The sequence below is a fragment of the Andrena cerasifolii genome, chromosome 14 (genome assembly GCF_050908995.1).
Source record: "Andrena cerasifolii isolate SP2316 chromosome 14, iyAndCera1_principal, whole genome shotgun sequence".
In the NCBI taxonomy this organism is placed as follows: domain Eukaryota; kingdom Metazoa; phylum Arthropoda; class Insecta; order Hymenoptera; family Andrenidae; genus Andrena; species Andrena cerasifolii.
Window position 1 is genome coordinate 195436 of NC_135131.1, and position 18364 is coordinate 213799.

At 38.9% G+C, this 18364-nt stretch overlaps 1 protein-coding gene across 1 annotated transcript in view; it reads left to right on the forward strand.

The window, feature by feature from the left end:
- Positions 1-18364, forward strand: part of LOC143376215 (glucose dehydrogenase [FAD, quinone]) — a 349600-nt gene that overhangs the window by 117682 nt on the left and 213554 nt on the right. The window contains exon 3 of the mRNA XM_076826304.1: positions 10236-10479. Within this exon, the coding sequence (XP_076682419.1) occupies positions 10236-10479 (244 nt within the window). The remainder of the gene's footprint in view (positions 1-10235; positions 10480-18364) is intronic.

An 18364-nucleotide genomic window follows, 5' to 3' on the forward strand; every position in this document is an offset into this window, starting at 1 on the left:
CCTTTTCGTCATACAGGACACGTTTATGGCAGTCAGTATATCCTCCAGTTGATTATACCCCCCGCCTGTCATCACTGTTGCGGCAACAGCAGCGCGGTTGATATCCATGTGGCATTACTCTTCCGAAGAAAGGATATGCGCTCTGTGTGTTTGCACATTTTGCACTCTACATAATATACATTTTCTAATCCATTCCGTTGACATCTAACTATATCAAAATCTTCGATGCCACAACCAGTAGCTGAATATTTTCGAAGATTTTTTATTTGCTCGAAAACATGCGCAAAATCAAAGAAGTCTATTCCTTCTGAAATTGTTTTTTCCGACTGTTGTGGTTCTGCCTTCTCCACCACCCAGTAATCGGTGTCACTACCAACATCGTCATTCGTTTCTTCGTTGATGTCTGTAACGCAATGTATCTCATCGCTGTCTATGTCGAAATCTATTTCTTGTACAATTTCTTCTTCGTTCGACTCGAAATGCACTTCTTCTACAATTTCCTCTTCGTCCGCATTGAAATGTATTTTTTCTACAATATCTTCTGCGCCCGTATCGAAATGTACTACTTCCACAATTCCTTTGATAATTGGAACATCTTCAACATTTCCTACGCCTTCTTCATATATTCTGGCCGTAGGAAAATCATCCGCAACAGATGTGCTTGGAAGTGCTTCGTATGAGGTACCTGCACGAGTACCTGCTTCCGCCACGGTACCCTGACTTACCGTGAGGCACGCTGCGTTCTTCAATCGTTGCCTACACGTAAAGAGTCAATAATCAGTAACACGTGGCACATACAGTATTGTCTCGTTAGCGACTCGCTGGTCGGGACCGGCGTTGAGTCGGTATCATGAACAGAACCCTAATTCCGAGTGTTCGTTTCTCGCTTCTTTCTGGCTGTAGGGGGGAGCGAGATGGAACACTGCGTGCGCGATGGTCACAAGCGCTTACCGTGGGCACGAAAACCGCTTCGCAAAATCTTAACGCAGGCCCGTCACGAATCTTTTTTGCGCCCTAGGCGAACTTGTCAAATTGCGCCCTTTATTATAATACATTTATTTGAGTTTATTGATGACCTCACTCTGAATTTTTATTCGTAGTTTAAAACAGTTGCAGTGCAATTTGTAATATTTTATTTTAAAGTATATTTTCAACAATACCAGCAATGAAAATACCATTGTGCACCTCTTGTCGACTTTCCGCCCTAGGCAGTGGCCTAATTTTGCTTATAGGGACAAGCTAAGCTTACAGGCAGAGATCATTATGTACATAGCCAAAGAAAGTACATATATAACGCGTCTTAGACTAAATAAATCATTTATACTTTTGAAAAATGAAATTCTAATATTTTCTATTTTATGTACATATTTGTAACAACTCTGCCAAATTTCCTAAATGAAAGGAAGGCCAATTTCGACGACCTTCGTACAATTATGTATGTGCTCCGACTGCGAATGAATTGTTGCTTGGTTGCTGATATATATAATTGTACGAAGGTCGTCGAGATTGGCTTTCCTTTCATTTAGGAAATTTGGCATAGTTGTTACAAATATGTACATAAAATAGAAAATATTAGAATTTAATTTTTCAAAAGTATAAATGATTTATTTAGTCTAAGACGCGTTATATATGTACTTTCTTTGGCTATGTACATAATGATCTCTGCCTGTAAGCTTAGCTTGTCCCTATAAGCAAAATTAGGCCAATGCCTAGGGCGGAAAGTCGACAAGAGGTGCATAATGGTATTTTCATTGCTGGTATTGTTGAAAATATACTTCAAAATAAAATATTACAATTTGCCAAGTTCGCCTAGGGCGCAAAAAAGACTTGAACCGGGACTGCGTCAAGATTTTGCGAAGCGGTTTCGTGCCCACGATACGCGCTTGCGACCATCGCGCACGCCCGTCGCGCACGCAAAGGACAGAGTGTCAGGCGTCCGAAAGACGGAGCGAGATAAAACATCAACGCGTCGTCGGTCTCGTACCGTCCTCGCTCGCTCTCGTTCCATCTCGCTCTAGCTTTCGTCGGGCAAGAGTGAGACAGAAGTGGTGGGGATAGCGAAAAGTCCGTATCGTGTACACCAAACCGAGCCCGTAACGAGGAAATACTGTAAAGCCAACGCAGGAACTCTTATTTAGCGGAAGGGGAACACCTACAAGAGTGGTGGTAATGCGTGCGTCAGCGACGTCATTACGCACATGTTACCATCACTCCTGTAGGTGTTCCTCTCCGCTAAATAAGCGGTCCTGCATAATGTTACTGGCAATCCTGCAGATATACAACAACTTTTTTACTTTTAATTTTTCCTGCATACACATTTTTTTCAAATATTCATAACATTTTCCTGATTATAATGAGAGCAAACATGATACAATGTCGACCATTTTTGGTCGAAACCGATATTACAACGTGTAACGTGTACGAAAAAATTATGAATATTTCATATATCAATATCCGCGCATCAAATAAAAACCCGATTGCTTTTTGCGTCTTCTCCATAGTGTAAACCACAAGAACTGATCAGCCAGCGTTGTCACTGTATTGGTTACACATGCTGAGAGGCTAAATGGAAGGTAATGGGAAAGGGACGGATATACGCGTCCTATTCCTCTCTTTCCCGTTAGGATTGGTGGTATGCTGATACATTTACGTAGAGTATGTATTTCCGGAAATACTGTTTGGTGCACAGAAATGTGCACAGGAAAGAATTTTTGATTATCCTGTGCATTTACTTTTGATGTATCACCGACTTTAATAGCGAAGAATTCATATTTCGTTCTACCCTTATCCTTTCCCATATGTCTGACGGTGAAGGACCATCCCGCAAGCATGCGCGGGCATGCCCCGCGTTTTCAAACCTTTGCGCATTCGAACTTTTACGCGGGTCGATGACGCGCCGCTCGGTCCTTGGTGCAAATGAAATACAAAATATTGAGGGAGTGAGAAAGGCAGTTTGGGCCCTGTCCATTCTTGAGGGTAGCAAAGGATCGATCGTCAGAAAAAAAGCGACTGTCGAGCAGTAAAGATCGTAAGTACCTTCACGCTTACTGTCTTTTTCACTATATGTACCGCTTATTATGAAAGTGGTCTAAGTCCAAATTTTTCGTTTGTTACATTTCAGTTATTTTTTACGTATTATATCAACGTGATACATAATAAACGTAAAGTTTAGTTTCTGTTTTTTTTTTTAAATTTCGGCCGACGCCACTTTCGTAATAACTGACATACTTTTACATTTTACTTCCAACCTAAGACTGTATTTAGACATATTCAGGGTGAAGTTTCATTACTGTCATAGTATTGTTTTAATTTTTTGTGCAAAATCTATCGTGCGAACTGTGATTTTTTCTCAAGCTGCGTATCGCCATTGCGAGGCTGCCTCGCGTGGCACACCTCGCGGAATGGACAGTCTGGAGACTACCTCGACCATTATTACGTTACGAGGCATCGGTCGTCGATTTTTCGACGTGCCCAAAGGTGCCTCCCGGCTCCAAGATCAAAAATCGCACGGCTCGGGCGACGCAAATATCATGCTGGAGGTAGCGCGAGACTGTCGCACGAGCCTGCCTCGCAAAGTGACCATGATCGAGGTAGTCTCCAAACTCTCCACTCCGCGAAGCGTGCCTCGCGCGGCATCTTTGCAATGTCGATACGCAGCTTCACGCTCAGAGATTCGTGTATTCATTCTCACGTAGAATAAGAAAGTTATGTTATAATTTATCCGTGAAATGTCTAGAAAAAGTATATACATTCGGGTGCAATATAAGCTTCCTTTAGTTGAAACTGAAGACAAGTAATGAAAATCAAACAGTTTCTAAACATCAGAAGTAAAAAAATCGGAAATTTTAAAATCACAAATGTTGGACATTTGAAAATGCAGATATTTTGAAACTTGATAACCTCACAATTACAAATTTTGGAAATGTTTGAATTTCAGAGCTTTCGAACTTGGTAATTCCAGCATTTAAAAATCTGAGGATTCTCCTCCTGTGCTGAATCTTGGCTAAAGGAAGCTTATATTGTACCCAAATGTACCAACTTGCTAAACGTGTACTCTTCTCAGAGTTGGGCAAAATGTAATACAATTATAAATTATAAATTCCGATTAAAATGTAATTGTGTAATTGATAACACATGATTTTCTGAAATCGTTAATTTAGATAGTTGACAAAATTGTGGTCAACTACCTAAATTAACAATTACAGAAAATAATGTGTAATCAATTACATTTTAATCGTAATTTGTAATTTGTAATTAGATTACATTTTGGCTAACTCTGGCTCTTCTACTGCACTTTAAAAATCCATTTTAATTACGTTCAATAGTTTCATTGTTTCTTCGTCTCTTTTATAGATGTCTGGAAAAGAAGGCGTCAGCGACAATGAGAAGGGGGAAAAAGGAAGCGGCTCCGTCTCGGGGACGGAGTCCAAACACCAAACAGGCTTCGTCCTCAAGACTCAGTTGCACAAGTAGTCGGACTCCGTCTTCGCGACGGAGTTCGCGCAGCAGGCGGAGTCCGCGGAGAGAACCGGCTCCGTCCTCGCGACGGAGTTCGTGGATACAGCCAACTCCATCCTTGCGACGGAGTCCACAGATACAGCTGATTCCGTCCTCGCGACGGTGGTTTGACATCGCATTACAATTGCAGAAGCAGGTATGTAGATATATGTGTGGGCGATCTCGCACAAACATTTCTTACATTCTCATGACAGTTTTAAGATTTATGTTTATTTTTCATATTACAGAACAGCGAGCTAAAAAATAAAATTAGGAGAATTAAATATTGGGGACAGAGAGGAAGAGGAGGAAGACGAGGAAGTGGAGGAAGAGGGGGAAGAGGAGGAGGAGGAGCGAAGAATGTTTTTTATATTAATTAATTATTTTATTCAAAAAATAAATGTATAATGAGGCAAAAATCATATATTTAGTCAATAATTTTTTTATTCCAAGGCCTATCATCTGTCCGCCATGAATAATTTTGTCGTATTTATTCGTACTTTAGTCGAGAATCATATTGTTGCGCCGGGGCGTTTTCATCGCAGGCCACCCCGACGCAAAGGAGTAGAATAATAAGACACGGACGCACACACGACACCACTATATTTAATACATAGGGCAATATCGGTTATAAAGGCGCGACCCTCGTGTCGAAACGCAATGGCGTTCGGTTCAGGACCAGTCTTCTGGTCTGCCTCCTGATCGTCCTCTTGAAGGGAGTCGACCTTCTTCTATCTTCAGCTGCGAGCACCAGCAGGCTATGCACGGGCCTATACCCGGTGCTCGCAATAATATATTTAGTCGAGAAAGTACAAATAAATATGAGAAAATGATTCATGGCCGACAATTGAATTCCCCATGATTAAATTAATTCAATCATAGCGCTTCAAATAAAAATTGGCTCAGGTTAATTAATGCTTTAGCGCCCAATGTGACGTATACGTCACATCAGTTTCAGACGTGTACAAAAAATCGATAGTAAATAATTTAACCTGAAACGTTGCTCTTGTATACTTCAAAAAGTTGAGAGTAAAATTATTTTGCTTACATTTTATTTGGTAGATATGTGTAAATTGATTGTTATACTAAAAGAATATTACTTATAAAGTTTGATTTGATCAATTTTTAGTTTATAATTGCATGTTGAAATTCATGTGACGTATACGTCACACTGGGCGTGTACGGATTAAAAGAGCGAAAATTTTTTCATTCGTATAACGGTTTCTATTACGCGGACGTTCCCCGGTAAATGCTCCACCACCAAAGAAGTCACGGCAAGCATCGACTTCTAATTCTAAACCCTCGGATTTACAGCGTTTCAACAATGTTGACCATTGGATCGTGTTCAGCGATGACAGACAGGGCTGTAAACTGTTCCCTTCTGGCCACATTCAATCAAAGTTCAATCAATTGCAGTGTTCACTTATGCTCGAGCGAAAAAAGCAATTGTTTTGTAAATTACCATAGTAAAAATGAAGATTTTGTACTTCGTTTATACATTCTACAACAAAAACATGTATTCTTCTTTTCATTTGTAAGAGATGTTATAAGAGTATAAAAGAATAAAACACTAGTATATCGTTTAGAAATGTTTAGAAAAGATATACTCGTGTTTTAATCATTTATACCTTTAAGATCTGACACATTATAATAAACATGCATTTAAAACACAAATTTTGTATTTTAAATATTGAGCCACATGTTACTCCGTACACACCCAGTGTGACGTATACGTCACATTTAGAAACTCATATTTCCACTGGCTTTTTTTGGGGGGGAGGAAACGACGAAGTGCATGTATTGGCACCATTTTTCAGTTAACTAATCGCAATAAATAATTTTTTTCTGCCGGGAAAAGTGTGTGGACACTAATTAGTAATGCCCATCTTTGATATTTTGTCATATAATTGAGGCAGTGAGAGCAACAACGAACTAACCCACTTTTTTTTCGATATTGAGTTAGTAGCAATAACGTATTCCAATAGGCTTTACTAATCATATAAAATAGGAAAAAAAATGTGGGTTAGTCCGTTGTTGCTCTCACTGTCTCAATTATAACAAATTCTACAGCGATTTCAAGTGATGTATGTGTTACGGTAAAAACGTTAATTTAGTGAATGTACACAGTTCCCAGCAGTTCCTAGTCAACCTAACGTACAACATGTATCCAGCTAACGCTTCACTTTCGCTGTGATTCCACGTTGGCAGTCCTCCCGAGTAGGCGCCATCTCGTATCCACTACCTGAACTAAATGTCACGTGACTTGCTCTGTATTATCGCCAATATGGCGGAACTCTTATTTGGAAATGCAGTTACGAAATTACGCTATTCGTCCTTATATGAGCAGATTTTGAGCTGGGTGAGGTCTCGTTCGAAAGAGGAAGGTTCATTGCAGCGCGCTCTGGTCATCGTTTGAGTCACAAAACTCTTTTAGTGACCTAAAAATACTTGGATTCTTGTGGGTGTATTTTGTCCACTTTTGCTCTATTTTGAACACTCATATTATTAGACATAAATACAATCTCGTCGAACCATGACCAGAGCGCACTGCACTGAACCTTCCTCTTTCGAACGGAACCTCCCCCAGCCCAAAATTCGCTCATATAAGGACGAAAAGCGTAAAATCCCAACCCATGTTTCGGGCCAGATTGTGTCGGTATACAACGCGCTGCATTACCCGTGTCTACCCCCTCTTAAGGAACATTCATGTCTTAACATTGATGTTCCGATCATCTCGCGCGAAGATACAGTAAAGTTGAAGAGGAAATGGAATTTGTGCAATATTTAAGCATACTTTGAAAAGGACATCAGAGACGGAATCGAAAAAGTCGATGATGCGTCTTAAAGAGAAAAGTCTGATCTTTCTACTGTTTTTTTTTTTTTCAAGAACGTTTTACGATGTTTGGATCAGTTGCTAGCAGCAACTAAGGAGAAAAAAACGATTTTTGCATAAATGTTAAATAACTCGGCCGAAAAAAATCGTACAAGAAATCAATTACCCTCTTTTTACACAGGAAAGTGGTCGCTTTCGGGTGGTGTAAATGGTATGTGTGTAAAAAATTTCGTGCACGCCGTGGAACATCGCAGATTTGAAGATTTTTTTTTTAAATTAACCAGGTGCTCTTTATATTGCTATAACTTTGCCGAAAAGCAATGCATCTAAAATTTGGGGGAAAACGGCTGGAAGTAGATATTCCACGCTTTCAAACCATATTTTCAAAATATCGATACGACTATTTTTACCGGAGTTATGACCATGTGAATTTGCCCCTATTTTCCGGGCTCCTAGAGGTGATCCTTTAATTAATGTGAGGAGTGTACTTGGCGCTGCGCTCCGAACTGGTGTTGCTAAACTGAATAAATATGTATAAATCGCATTAATCTTTTTCTTTCTTTCTCATGTGTGCGTTTGTGAATGTGTGTATGTGTGCGTGTGTGTGTGTGCATAAACTGCACGCGCACGCTAAAAGTTGTACATGTAGACTAAATGTGACTGCGTTTCTATTATGTATATTTATAAGTTTATGTATTTTAGATTGTAAGGGAGTTATTGCAAATTATTAATACTACGACAATGAACATTTTTTCGGTTTCGCAGCGCCAAGTATTTTGAATAAATTATTTATTGGTATTGAAATATTTATTTGTATAAAATAAAAATATATCTGCTTAATATTATTTAATAAATTTTTTGTTTGTATAAATAGCCATTTTTATAATTAGCGCAATTTTTGTATATCATTATTTTTTTCGTTCGTCTGCGCGCGTGCGTATACTTGGCGCACTTTTTCTACCTTCTTTTTAAAAAAGTAATTTTGTGGAGATTTCACACATTTTGTTGTGGTTATTGATGATTGGATAATTTTTCACCCCCTCGGGGGTTATTTGTTTTTAAAAATATATTGTACTGTCATCCAAACTACGCACGCCTGCAAAGTTTCAAGACAATTGGATTGGAGGAATTGGTTTAAATTTAAACTTTCAGATATTAATCAAACATACAAGAACCAAACAGAGGATCGAAGCTGAATAAAGTCGTTTAATTAATATAATACTATGTCACAATAATTTTTTTCTCTGGCGTAGATCACACTGCATCATCTTCTACTTCGATTATTTGTAAATATATAAAAACCACATTTTAATTACAACTTAACGTAGAAATTATATAGAAATAGAGTGGCCCTTTGCTATAGTAAGTGTAGAGACTACAAAATGTGTCCGAAGAAAGTGAGAGCGCATGGTAGAATGTCTTGTTACAGGAAATTTAAATGCTAATGGTAATTCAGCGGAAATGAACGAAGAGATCCAATATTTTTAACGCACAATGTATTGGTGTTGGAATAAAATTAATTTAGTATGTTTATTAGTGAATTGAAATCTTGGTAATGGGAAACTAATAAAATTAATGATTAGCGTGGCAACTACTGTGGAAGTATGACGAATATCTTTCACAAAATATTGCTAGGTACCAAGGGAGATGTGTTTTCAGCGTTCTTTCTTCACTAATGTGACTTTCTCTACATTGCAAGCAATCCGCCATAATTTTCTTAATTCTTAATGCTACGCATTTTCACAAATTTTGTCGATTTACCATATTCCACAAATTTCCAGAAACTTGTGCGAAACAAGATGCTTCTCTGTCTCTGTGACCTTCTCCGGACAATCTCCATGCCTGTGCGTCCCCTTCATCTATCCAAGCCTGTGCTTCCCCTTCATTCCTATCCAAGCCTCTGCCTCCCCTTCATTTGAATCCAAGCCTGTGCTTCCCCTCCATTTCTATATAATAAAATTTACATAAGACTGTAAACTAAAAAATAGTTTGCTAGTATAAAAATATCTGACAATTTAAATGCATTTGTTACAATATATTTTATTTTGTACATGCATGGTATAAATTTTTAGAAACTTCTCTTTGAAGATATTTCTCTGTTGAACCTTCTCCGGACAACTTCCAACTTTCGAAGTCTGTGTGTGCCTTTCATTTCTATAAGCTTCACATAAAAAATGTATTAAAAAATTTTTGCGACTTACCTTGTTAATTGCGACAATAATTCAGTGTCCTATATGGTGTAAAAACTCGTGACATTTCAAAATGTTGACAACTTAACTTATTTGACACTTGGCAGGTTATGATTGAATTGATTGTCACTAGCTAGGTTACGTTAGTAGCGGTCTGAACGTAGCTGCTTTTTGTCTTTTTTGTGCTGCGTAAAATGGCTGTACATTTCCTCACCCTTTCATGTTCCCCTCTTGCCTGCACTTGACCACGACGATACTTAATCTGAAGAACATAAAATTCGGCAAATTGCATCTTTGTATTGAAATATCTCAGCTCATAAGGCACGTAGGAACAAAACGAGGACACTTTTCTGTTGTAAATCAAACCCAAGCTATCCATTAAGACTATTCAAAATCTAATCGGATCAACCATTATTGAGATTCGATAATTGAGGGGTTCTTGATAGCGGGTCGTGGCGTAATAAAGACACTCTGTGTCTCGCGCTACGCGTGTACTTGGCGCGAGACACTACCGTGTCTCTTGATTTGTTCTACGTGGAAATGTACCCTTCTGAAAAATCACTCCTCAATTACAATTTTACTGCTAAGATTATTCTAACAATTCACTGCAAAAGATTGGAACAGATTTATAAATATGTCCATATGTGCTGTGGTACTTGAAATGTAATTGAATGATACTTGAAATAGTAAAATATATGACTGAAATTTATGTTTAGGTATGACTTCGTCATAATAGGAGGGGGCAGTGGTGGTGCAACAGTGGCAGCAAGATTGTCAGAGGAACTAAGATTCTCTGTGTTATTACTGGAAGCTGGTCTGGACGAACCGACTGGAACTCAAATACCCTCGTTCTTCTTTAATTTCATTGGAACCGATATTGACTGGCAATATAATACAGAAAGCGAAGATGCAGCGTGCCTAAATAAAGAAGACAGACGATGTTACTGGCCAAGAGGAAAGGTATGTATGTTAACATTAATTTATGACTTCATAATTAACACTGTAATTGAAATTTTCATGCCGAAGGATTCGTAACTAAAGGCAGTGTTAAACATTAGGGTGGACTTTAGTTGCTCTTGTACAAAATTTTTTTTTAAATTCATTTGATGCGACCCTTGCAATCTGTTCTACTCGGTAAAAAACTAATTCCCTCCAAATTTCAAGTCGATCGGACAAAGGGAAGACGTGTCGCAACGAGTTTGTTTATGCAAAAAATTTTAATTTTGCGAAAAATGAAAAAGTACACATTTTTTCAATCCCACTGGTCATGAAACACTATTTTAATGTAAAATTCTTATTATATCAAAGCAAAAATTAAATTGTTTAATGAATTTGTTTAAGCAAAATTTTTAATATTTATTTTTTAAATATAAAATTTGATTTCACATTAATATAAGGAAAAGTAGAAAAAGACAGTTAAATACTTATAATTAAATATTTTATTTATAGGCCTAATTATAATAAGAGTATAAATAATTTTTAAAAATCTGTACTTAATGTTGTTTTATCAATTTTTGGGTATTTTTCCCTATAATCGGTTACAATTTGTAATATGAATTGTTTTTCTTCTTCGTTTTTGCATAACGTTAAATTATAATCTTTCATTAATTTTACTGCTCTTTCTGCAACGTCATTCACAACTTCTAATTTTGTTATAATACCTATCGCTTCGATATAATTATTAATTTCAGGTCAACTATTTTGAAATTTTTTAAAAAGTTGAATATTCGGGCCTGTTGTTTTCGGCATTTTTAATTCAAAGACCCCACGCAACACAATTTCGTATATGTGATGGCGACAAGGAAAATACAAAAGATCTCTTTCAATTGTTTGTTCTAGCAACACACATGCGCCCTGTAATCGTCCCGTATTTGACGAAGTCGTGTCACAGCATAAAGCTTCTACGTGTTCCGTTAAATTTCATTCTTCTAAGGTTGCAAATATCGCCAAGGCCTGATTGCTTCCACGACTGGAAGGAATCGCAGGTATCCCCAATAATTTTCGTACACCGTTGCACGAAATTACCACTGGAAGTCGCTCCACAGTTTTCTTGTCCAAAGTAGGCAACATCGCGCCATCCCAATGTACAGTTATCCCCCTGAGATTAATTTCTCCGAACATTTCCCGCAGATGTTTGGCGTGATCTCCGCGAAAATTATGGCGAAATCGCCGAAGAGAACTGCGATTAATAATTAATTCATTTGTATTGTGACCTAAGCTCTCTGCTGTTGCCATAATAATACGAACAGCATCGCGATCGCTGATTTTGCACGCATCTAAAGCTGCAACTAACTTTGAAGAAAATGCTTGGACTTTCCCTCTTCTCCTTTTTCGGTCACTCGGCCCAGGTATATTCGAATCACCTTCAACTTCTGAGTCACTGGATACCTGCAACCAGTGATGCCAGAACGGTGGGTTTTGTCCCACGGCCGCTACCACCACTCCACGACCAAGCGTACCCCCCCCCTAGCGTCCGTACCTCACCACACAAGCATACCCGTCCCTCCATCCGTGTGCCGTACGCGCTGCCTGGCCACCGCTCTCTGGCGAGAATTCGTTTTCCCGACATCGAAGCGCTTGGCGCGCAAGCGAAAAATCAAGACTTCAAATCCCGGTACGGATATTACTTTTTTTTTTTAATTATTCACTAATTTCTCTTTCTATATTCTCAGCAGACTAAAGGCTTAAAAACTATTAATTTACTAAGCATTTTCGAAGCTTGATTTGCTGCTAAAGTGCGATCCTCTTTTGGCTTGTATCGCACCACTCCAAGCGTAAGTACCCTACCTTCTGTCAGTGTGCCGTACGCGTTGCCTGGCCGGCGCTTTCCGCCGAGAATTCATTTCATCGAGGTTTGAACCTCAATGCGAAGATTCTACTTTTTTCATTAAGTATTTTCTAACTTCTCTTTCTATATTCTCAGTAGAATAAAAACTTGAAAACTGTTAATTTACAAAGAATTTTCGCGGCAGGCTAATGTACGATGTTGGTCTTCTGCGTTTTGTATACATAAACAGAAATAATTCCTTGAAATGCTACTTACAAAATAAGCACCGTTCTAGGATGGACTCCTTAAAATTCACGTCACAATGAGCAGTTATTGAATCGGTGATTTCCATTTCAGGTACACTGACAGAAGGTAGGGTACTTACGCTTGGAGTGGTGCGATACAAGCCAAAAGAGGATCGCACTTTAGCAGCAAATCAAGCTTCGAAAATGCTTAGTAAATTAATAGTTTTTAAGCCTTTAGTCTGCTGAGAATATAGAAAGAGAAATTAGTGAATAATTAAAAAAAAAAGTAATATCCGCACCGGGATTTGAAGTCTTGATTTTTCGCTTGCGCGCCAAGCGCTTCGATGTCGGGAAAACGAATTCTCGCCGGAGAGCGGTGGCCAGGCAGCGCGTACGGCACACGGATGGAGGGACGGACGGGTATGCTTGTGTGGTGCGGTACGGACGCTAGGAGGGGGTACGCTTGGTCGTGGAGTGGTGGTAGCGGCCGTGGGACAAAACCCACCGTTCTGGCATCACTGCCTGCAACCCCTCAGGAACATTCCCAATGCTCGAATCTAACGGAAAATCTCCAATGCCCGAACCTAACGGTACATTCATTGTCATTTCGTCGCTGGATGACGACGAAGATTGTAGCTGCACTGTTTCTGTAATGTAAAAATAAATATACTGAATTTATTTCTAAAACGTTAGAAATATACTTAAAAGAGTTAAATTTTAAAAATATATGTTACCTTGTACAAGTGATTGTTGACCTTGTTCTTGTAGTGTTTTCGTCCGTTATTCTCGAAGAGTTTTCCGCTTTTCTTTTTCTGCTAAAGCACGATCACTGGCACCCATTAGTCCAACTCGCCCTTTTTCCCTCTGTTTCAATAGAAATAATTTATCTTCTTCGATTTTTATCATTTCTAAAGCATTCGCATGGGCGATGTCAAATAAATCGTCCAACGAATCTTTGAATTCTTGTTTCCGCTGTATTTGGATTGCAGTTCGACGATTGACAGATTTATATAATGTTCTCCATTTCTGATAAAGAGACTTCAACTTGTCAATGCTATCCGACGTCTTCTTCACTGGTATTCGTGCTTTCTCCCAAAATATTTCAGTTTCTTTTATAACTAGAGTAGCACTTGTTTTAAGGGGGTAAACACGTCACGTGACCTGGCCGATTCGGCAGGTCGGTATTACAGCATTTTTTCTGCACAGAAATGGTAATACCGATAGATCGACGATTATCCGGTGAACGCGAGAGGGAGCTGTTTGCTATTTCTGTATTCTATTCTGAATAAGGAAAGAAATTCTCAGCTGTTCCGTTATACTTATAAAAATTTAAACGGAAAGTCGGCTGGTACTGTAAACGTAGAAAATTCATTGTACATTTTAATTACTTGAAATGTGCTTATTCTACAATATTCTACGTTAGCAGTAAGGAATTCTAAGTGAAAAGGGAAAATAGATGAGGGAATGTCTCCAGAAAATGAAATTTGTTAGGTTAGACATTTTTTTTATTAGCAAAGCACCGAAACAGAACATGAAATACACTTATTACACGTCCTCTGCAGAAAGCAGTTATCAACAAACATTATATATACAAAATTGTATTGAATGTTGATTTTGGCTAGTGAAAATGCGCAGACTGGATACGCGTGATTATTATGTGGTCGGCTCCTCGAAGTGACAGAAAATATAACCTAAATATATGCTATATGACAATAAATGTTTAGTGGCTATTTCAGCTTCAAAGGCATCGCCTTAAAGTTGCAAATAAGAGGCGCAGGCCTTTCAAGAGGCGTTCGAAAATTTTGCGTCTCTTCGTTAAACAGTCACTGTCTCGAAACATCTGCGCCATTTCTCGCTCTTTGATTTGCTCTCCGGAGACGTTACTTTGTGCCATCTCTTTCGACGGCATGTTCTCCTGTTACAAAGCCCAATTTTGTGCATTCTGAAAATTTTTGCCAGATTTTGGCCCAGGTATCAGGAGAACATGAAGTGGAAAGAGGTATACTAAATTTCAGCTTCGAAGGCATCCTCGATTCTCTCTTCGAAGACGTTACTTTGTGCCATCTCTTTCGACGGCATGTTCTCCTGTTACAAAGCCCAATTTTGTGCATTCTGAAAATTTTCGCCAGATTTTGGCCCAGGTATCAGGAGAACATGAAGTGGAAAGAGGTATACTAAATTTCAGCTTCGAAGGCATCCTCGATTCTCTCTTCGAAGACGTTACTTAGTGCCACCTCTTTCGACATCATGTTCTCCTAGTACATAGCCAAATTTTTGGGCGTTCTCAAAATTTTTGCCAGATTTTGGCCCAGATATAAGGAGAACACGAAGCGAAAGGAGGTACCCTGAATTTCAGATTCGAAGGCATCCTCGATTGTCTCTCCGAAGACGTTACTTTGTGCCATCTCTTTCGACGGCATGTTCTCCTGTTACAAAGCCCAATTTTGTGCATTCTGAAAATTTTCGCCAGATTTTGGCCAATATATCAGGAGAACATGAAGTGGAAAGAGGTATACTAAATTTCAGCTTCGAAGGCATCCTCGATTCTCTCTTCGAAGACGTTACTTAGTGCCACCTCTTTCGACATCATGTTCTCCTAGTACATAGCCAAATTTTTGGGCGTTCTCAAAATTTTTGCCAGATTTTGGCCCAGATATAAGGAGAACACGAAGCGAAAGGAGGTACCCTGAATTTCAGATTCGAAGGCATCCTCGATTGTCTCTCCGAAGACGTTACTTTGTGCCATCTCTTTCGACGGCATGTTCTCCTGTTACAAAGCCCAATTTTGTGCATTCTGAAAATTTTCGCCAGATTTTGGCCCAGGTATCAGGAGAACATGAAGTGGAAAGAGGTATACTAAATTTCAGCTTCGAAGGCATCCTCGATTCTCTCTTCGAAGACGTTACTTAGTGCCACCTCTTTCGACATCATGTTCTCCTAGTACATAGCCAAATTTTTGGGCGTTCTCAAAATTTTTGCCAGATTTTGGCCCAGATATAAGGAGAACACGAAGCGAAAGGAGGTACCCTGAATTTCAGATTCGAAGGCATCCTCGATTGTCTCTCCGAAGACGTTACTTTGTGCCATCTCTTTCGACGGCATGTTCTCCTGTTACAAAGCCCAATTTTGTGCATTCTGAAAATTTTCGCCAGATTTTGGCCCAGGTATCAGGAGAACATGAAGTGGAAAGAGGTATACTAAATTTCAGCTTCGAAGGCATCCTCGATTCTCTCTTCGAAGACGTTACTTAGTGCCACCTCTTTCGACATCATGTTCTCCTAGTACATAGCCAAATTTTTGGGCGTTCTCAAAATTTTTGCCAGATTTTGGCCCAGATATAAGGAGAACACGAAGCGAAAGGAGGTACCCTGAATTTCAGATTCGAAGGCATCCTCGATTGTCTCTCCGAAGACGTTACTTTGTGCCATCTCTTTCGACGGCATGTTCTCCTGTTACAAAGCCCAATTTTGTGCATTCTGAAAATTTTCGCCAGATTTTGGCCAATATATCAGGAGAACATGAAGTGGAAAGAGGTATACTAAATTTCAGTTTCGAAGGCATCCTCGATTCTCTCTCCGAAGACGTTACTTAGTGCCACCTCTTTCGACATCATGTTCTCCTAGTACATAGCCGAATTTTTGGGCGTTCTCAAAATTTTTGCCAGATTTTGGCCAATATATCAGGAGAACATGAAGTGGAAAGAGGTATACTAAATTTCAGCTTCAAAGGCATCGCCTTAAAGTTGCAAATAAGAGGCGCTCCAAAGTTCTGCGTCTCTTCGTTAAACAGTCACTGTCTCGAAACATCTGCGCCACTTCTCGCTCTTTGATTTGCTCTCCGGAGACGTTACTGGATGATAATAGTCTTGGAAAAATGTAACAATAAATAAACAAAATTTAAAGTCTTCCTATATCTACTGCGATTTACTTTTTTATTCCTGTTACTTTAAAAATAAATATAATATTGAAGTGAGATTATTTCCAGTATTATTCCTTTCATTCATTTTTATATATCATTCAGTATAGTATGTCCTCCTCTGTACTTGGTTACAATAGCATGTCCCACTTCCAAGCATTATTGTCGAGTTATTATTATAATTTTGCAGATTCTAACTTATACTACTAATTACATACTTTCAGTGATACCTATATTACAATAATGCAAAAAGTATTTTTGTAATTATAAAGTACCATTGAATGTTTGAACCTGTTTTTCTCAAAAACGCTAAAAGTGGACATACAATATGTGTGCACTAATTGTAAGCCATCGATGTACAATAGGAATTTTTTTTTAAATGTAGGTTAGTCCGTTGTTGTTCTAACTGCCGGAATTACTATGACATAAATACGACAGCGATTTCAAGTGATGTACATGTAACGGTAAAAGCGTTAATTTAGTAAATGTATACAATTCCCAGCAGTTCCTATGTCAATGTATGCCTAAATTGAATATAAACTAACCTACAATCGTCCGAAAATGCATACATTGACTCCATCATGCTTTTATTGTGGCTCGTATATCCAGCTATCGCTTCAGTTTTGCTATGAATCTACGTTGGCAATCCTCCCGAGTAGGCGCCATCTCGTTTCTACTACCTCAACTAAATTTGTCACGTGACTTGCTCTGTATTATCGCCAATATGGCGGAACTCGTATTTGGGAATGCAATCACGGGCTTACGTTGTTTGTCGTTATATGAGCAAATTTTGAGCTGGGTGAGGTCTCATTCGAAAGAGGAAGGTTCAGTACAGCCCGCTCTGCTCATCGTTTGAGTCACAAAACTCTTTTAGTGACGTACAAATACTTGGAATCTGCGAGTGAATTTCGCCCACTTTTTCTCTACTTTGGACACTCATATTATTACATATCAACACAATCTCTTTGAACCATGAGCAGAGCGGGTTGCATTCAACCTTCATCTTTCGAATGAGACCTCGCCCAGCCCAAAATTTGCTCATATATGGACAAACAACGTCAGCGCGCAAACCCATGTTTCGGGCCAGATTATGTCGGTATACAGAGCGCTGCATTACCCGTGTCTACCCCCTTAAGGTCCAGCTTTACTTTTCTCACATTATAGAAAAGAACTCGTAACACTTGTCCGTTACTCGGCAATTTTGCACCAACAATTTGTTGTTCGTAGTAGTCCAATATAAGCAATTTATCACTACTTCTTGTCTCCATTTTTGCTCACTGTCACACTAACAAATTTCGATACTTCGCGATGCGAATACCTCGAACTCTCGACGTAAAATGAGGTTTCTTTTACTAAGGGACTAAGGGACTAGGAAGCAGGTATAAAACTGGAAATAGAAGGATAGCTCTTTGGAAGGGGTACTGGTTATACCGTTGGCAGCTGCAGCGGCCAGAGCCGAGCGTTCCCGCGCGTAGACAATACAACGACGCGACCGTTTGGCGCGCTCATAGCTCTACTCCGTAATGTAATAAACCCAAATATTGACAATATTGTTGAAACTTTCAAGTAAAATTTCGTATTATACAACCAAAAGATGATATTTTTATGTTATAACAGTAACTCTTATCATTAAAACATAAAATTTGAGTTGCATGTAAAATTAAAGGGAAATTACTGAAATTTTCAAACTTCAAACCGATTGCGACACCCTTTCCTGTTGTCCAATTGAGTTCTTCTTTTGCAGAACTTATTTTTTTTTTGGATCTGGAACAGATCTAGGGGGTCGCATAAAAAAAATCAGATGATCGAAAAATAAGGTCCACCCTATTAAACATGTGCAACGTGCGTTTATTTTAATGGTTCGACGCGCAACGAAGGACCTCGTGCAGCATTAAGCCGACCATGCCAATGTTTGTGC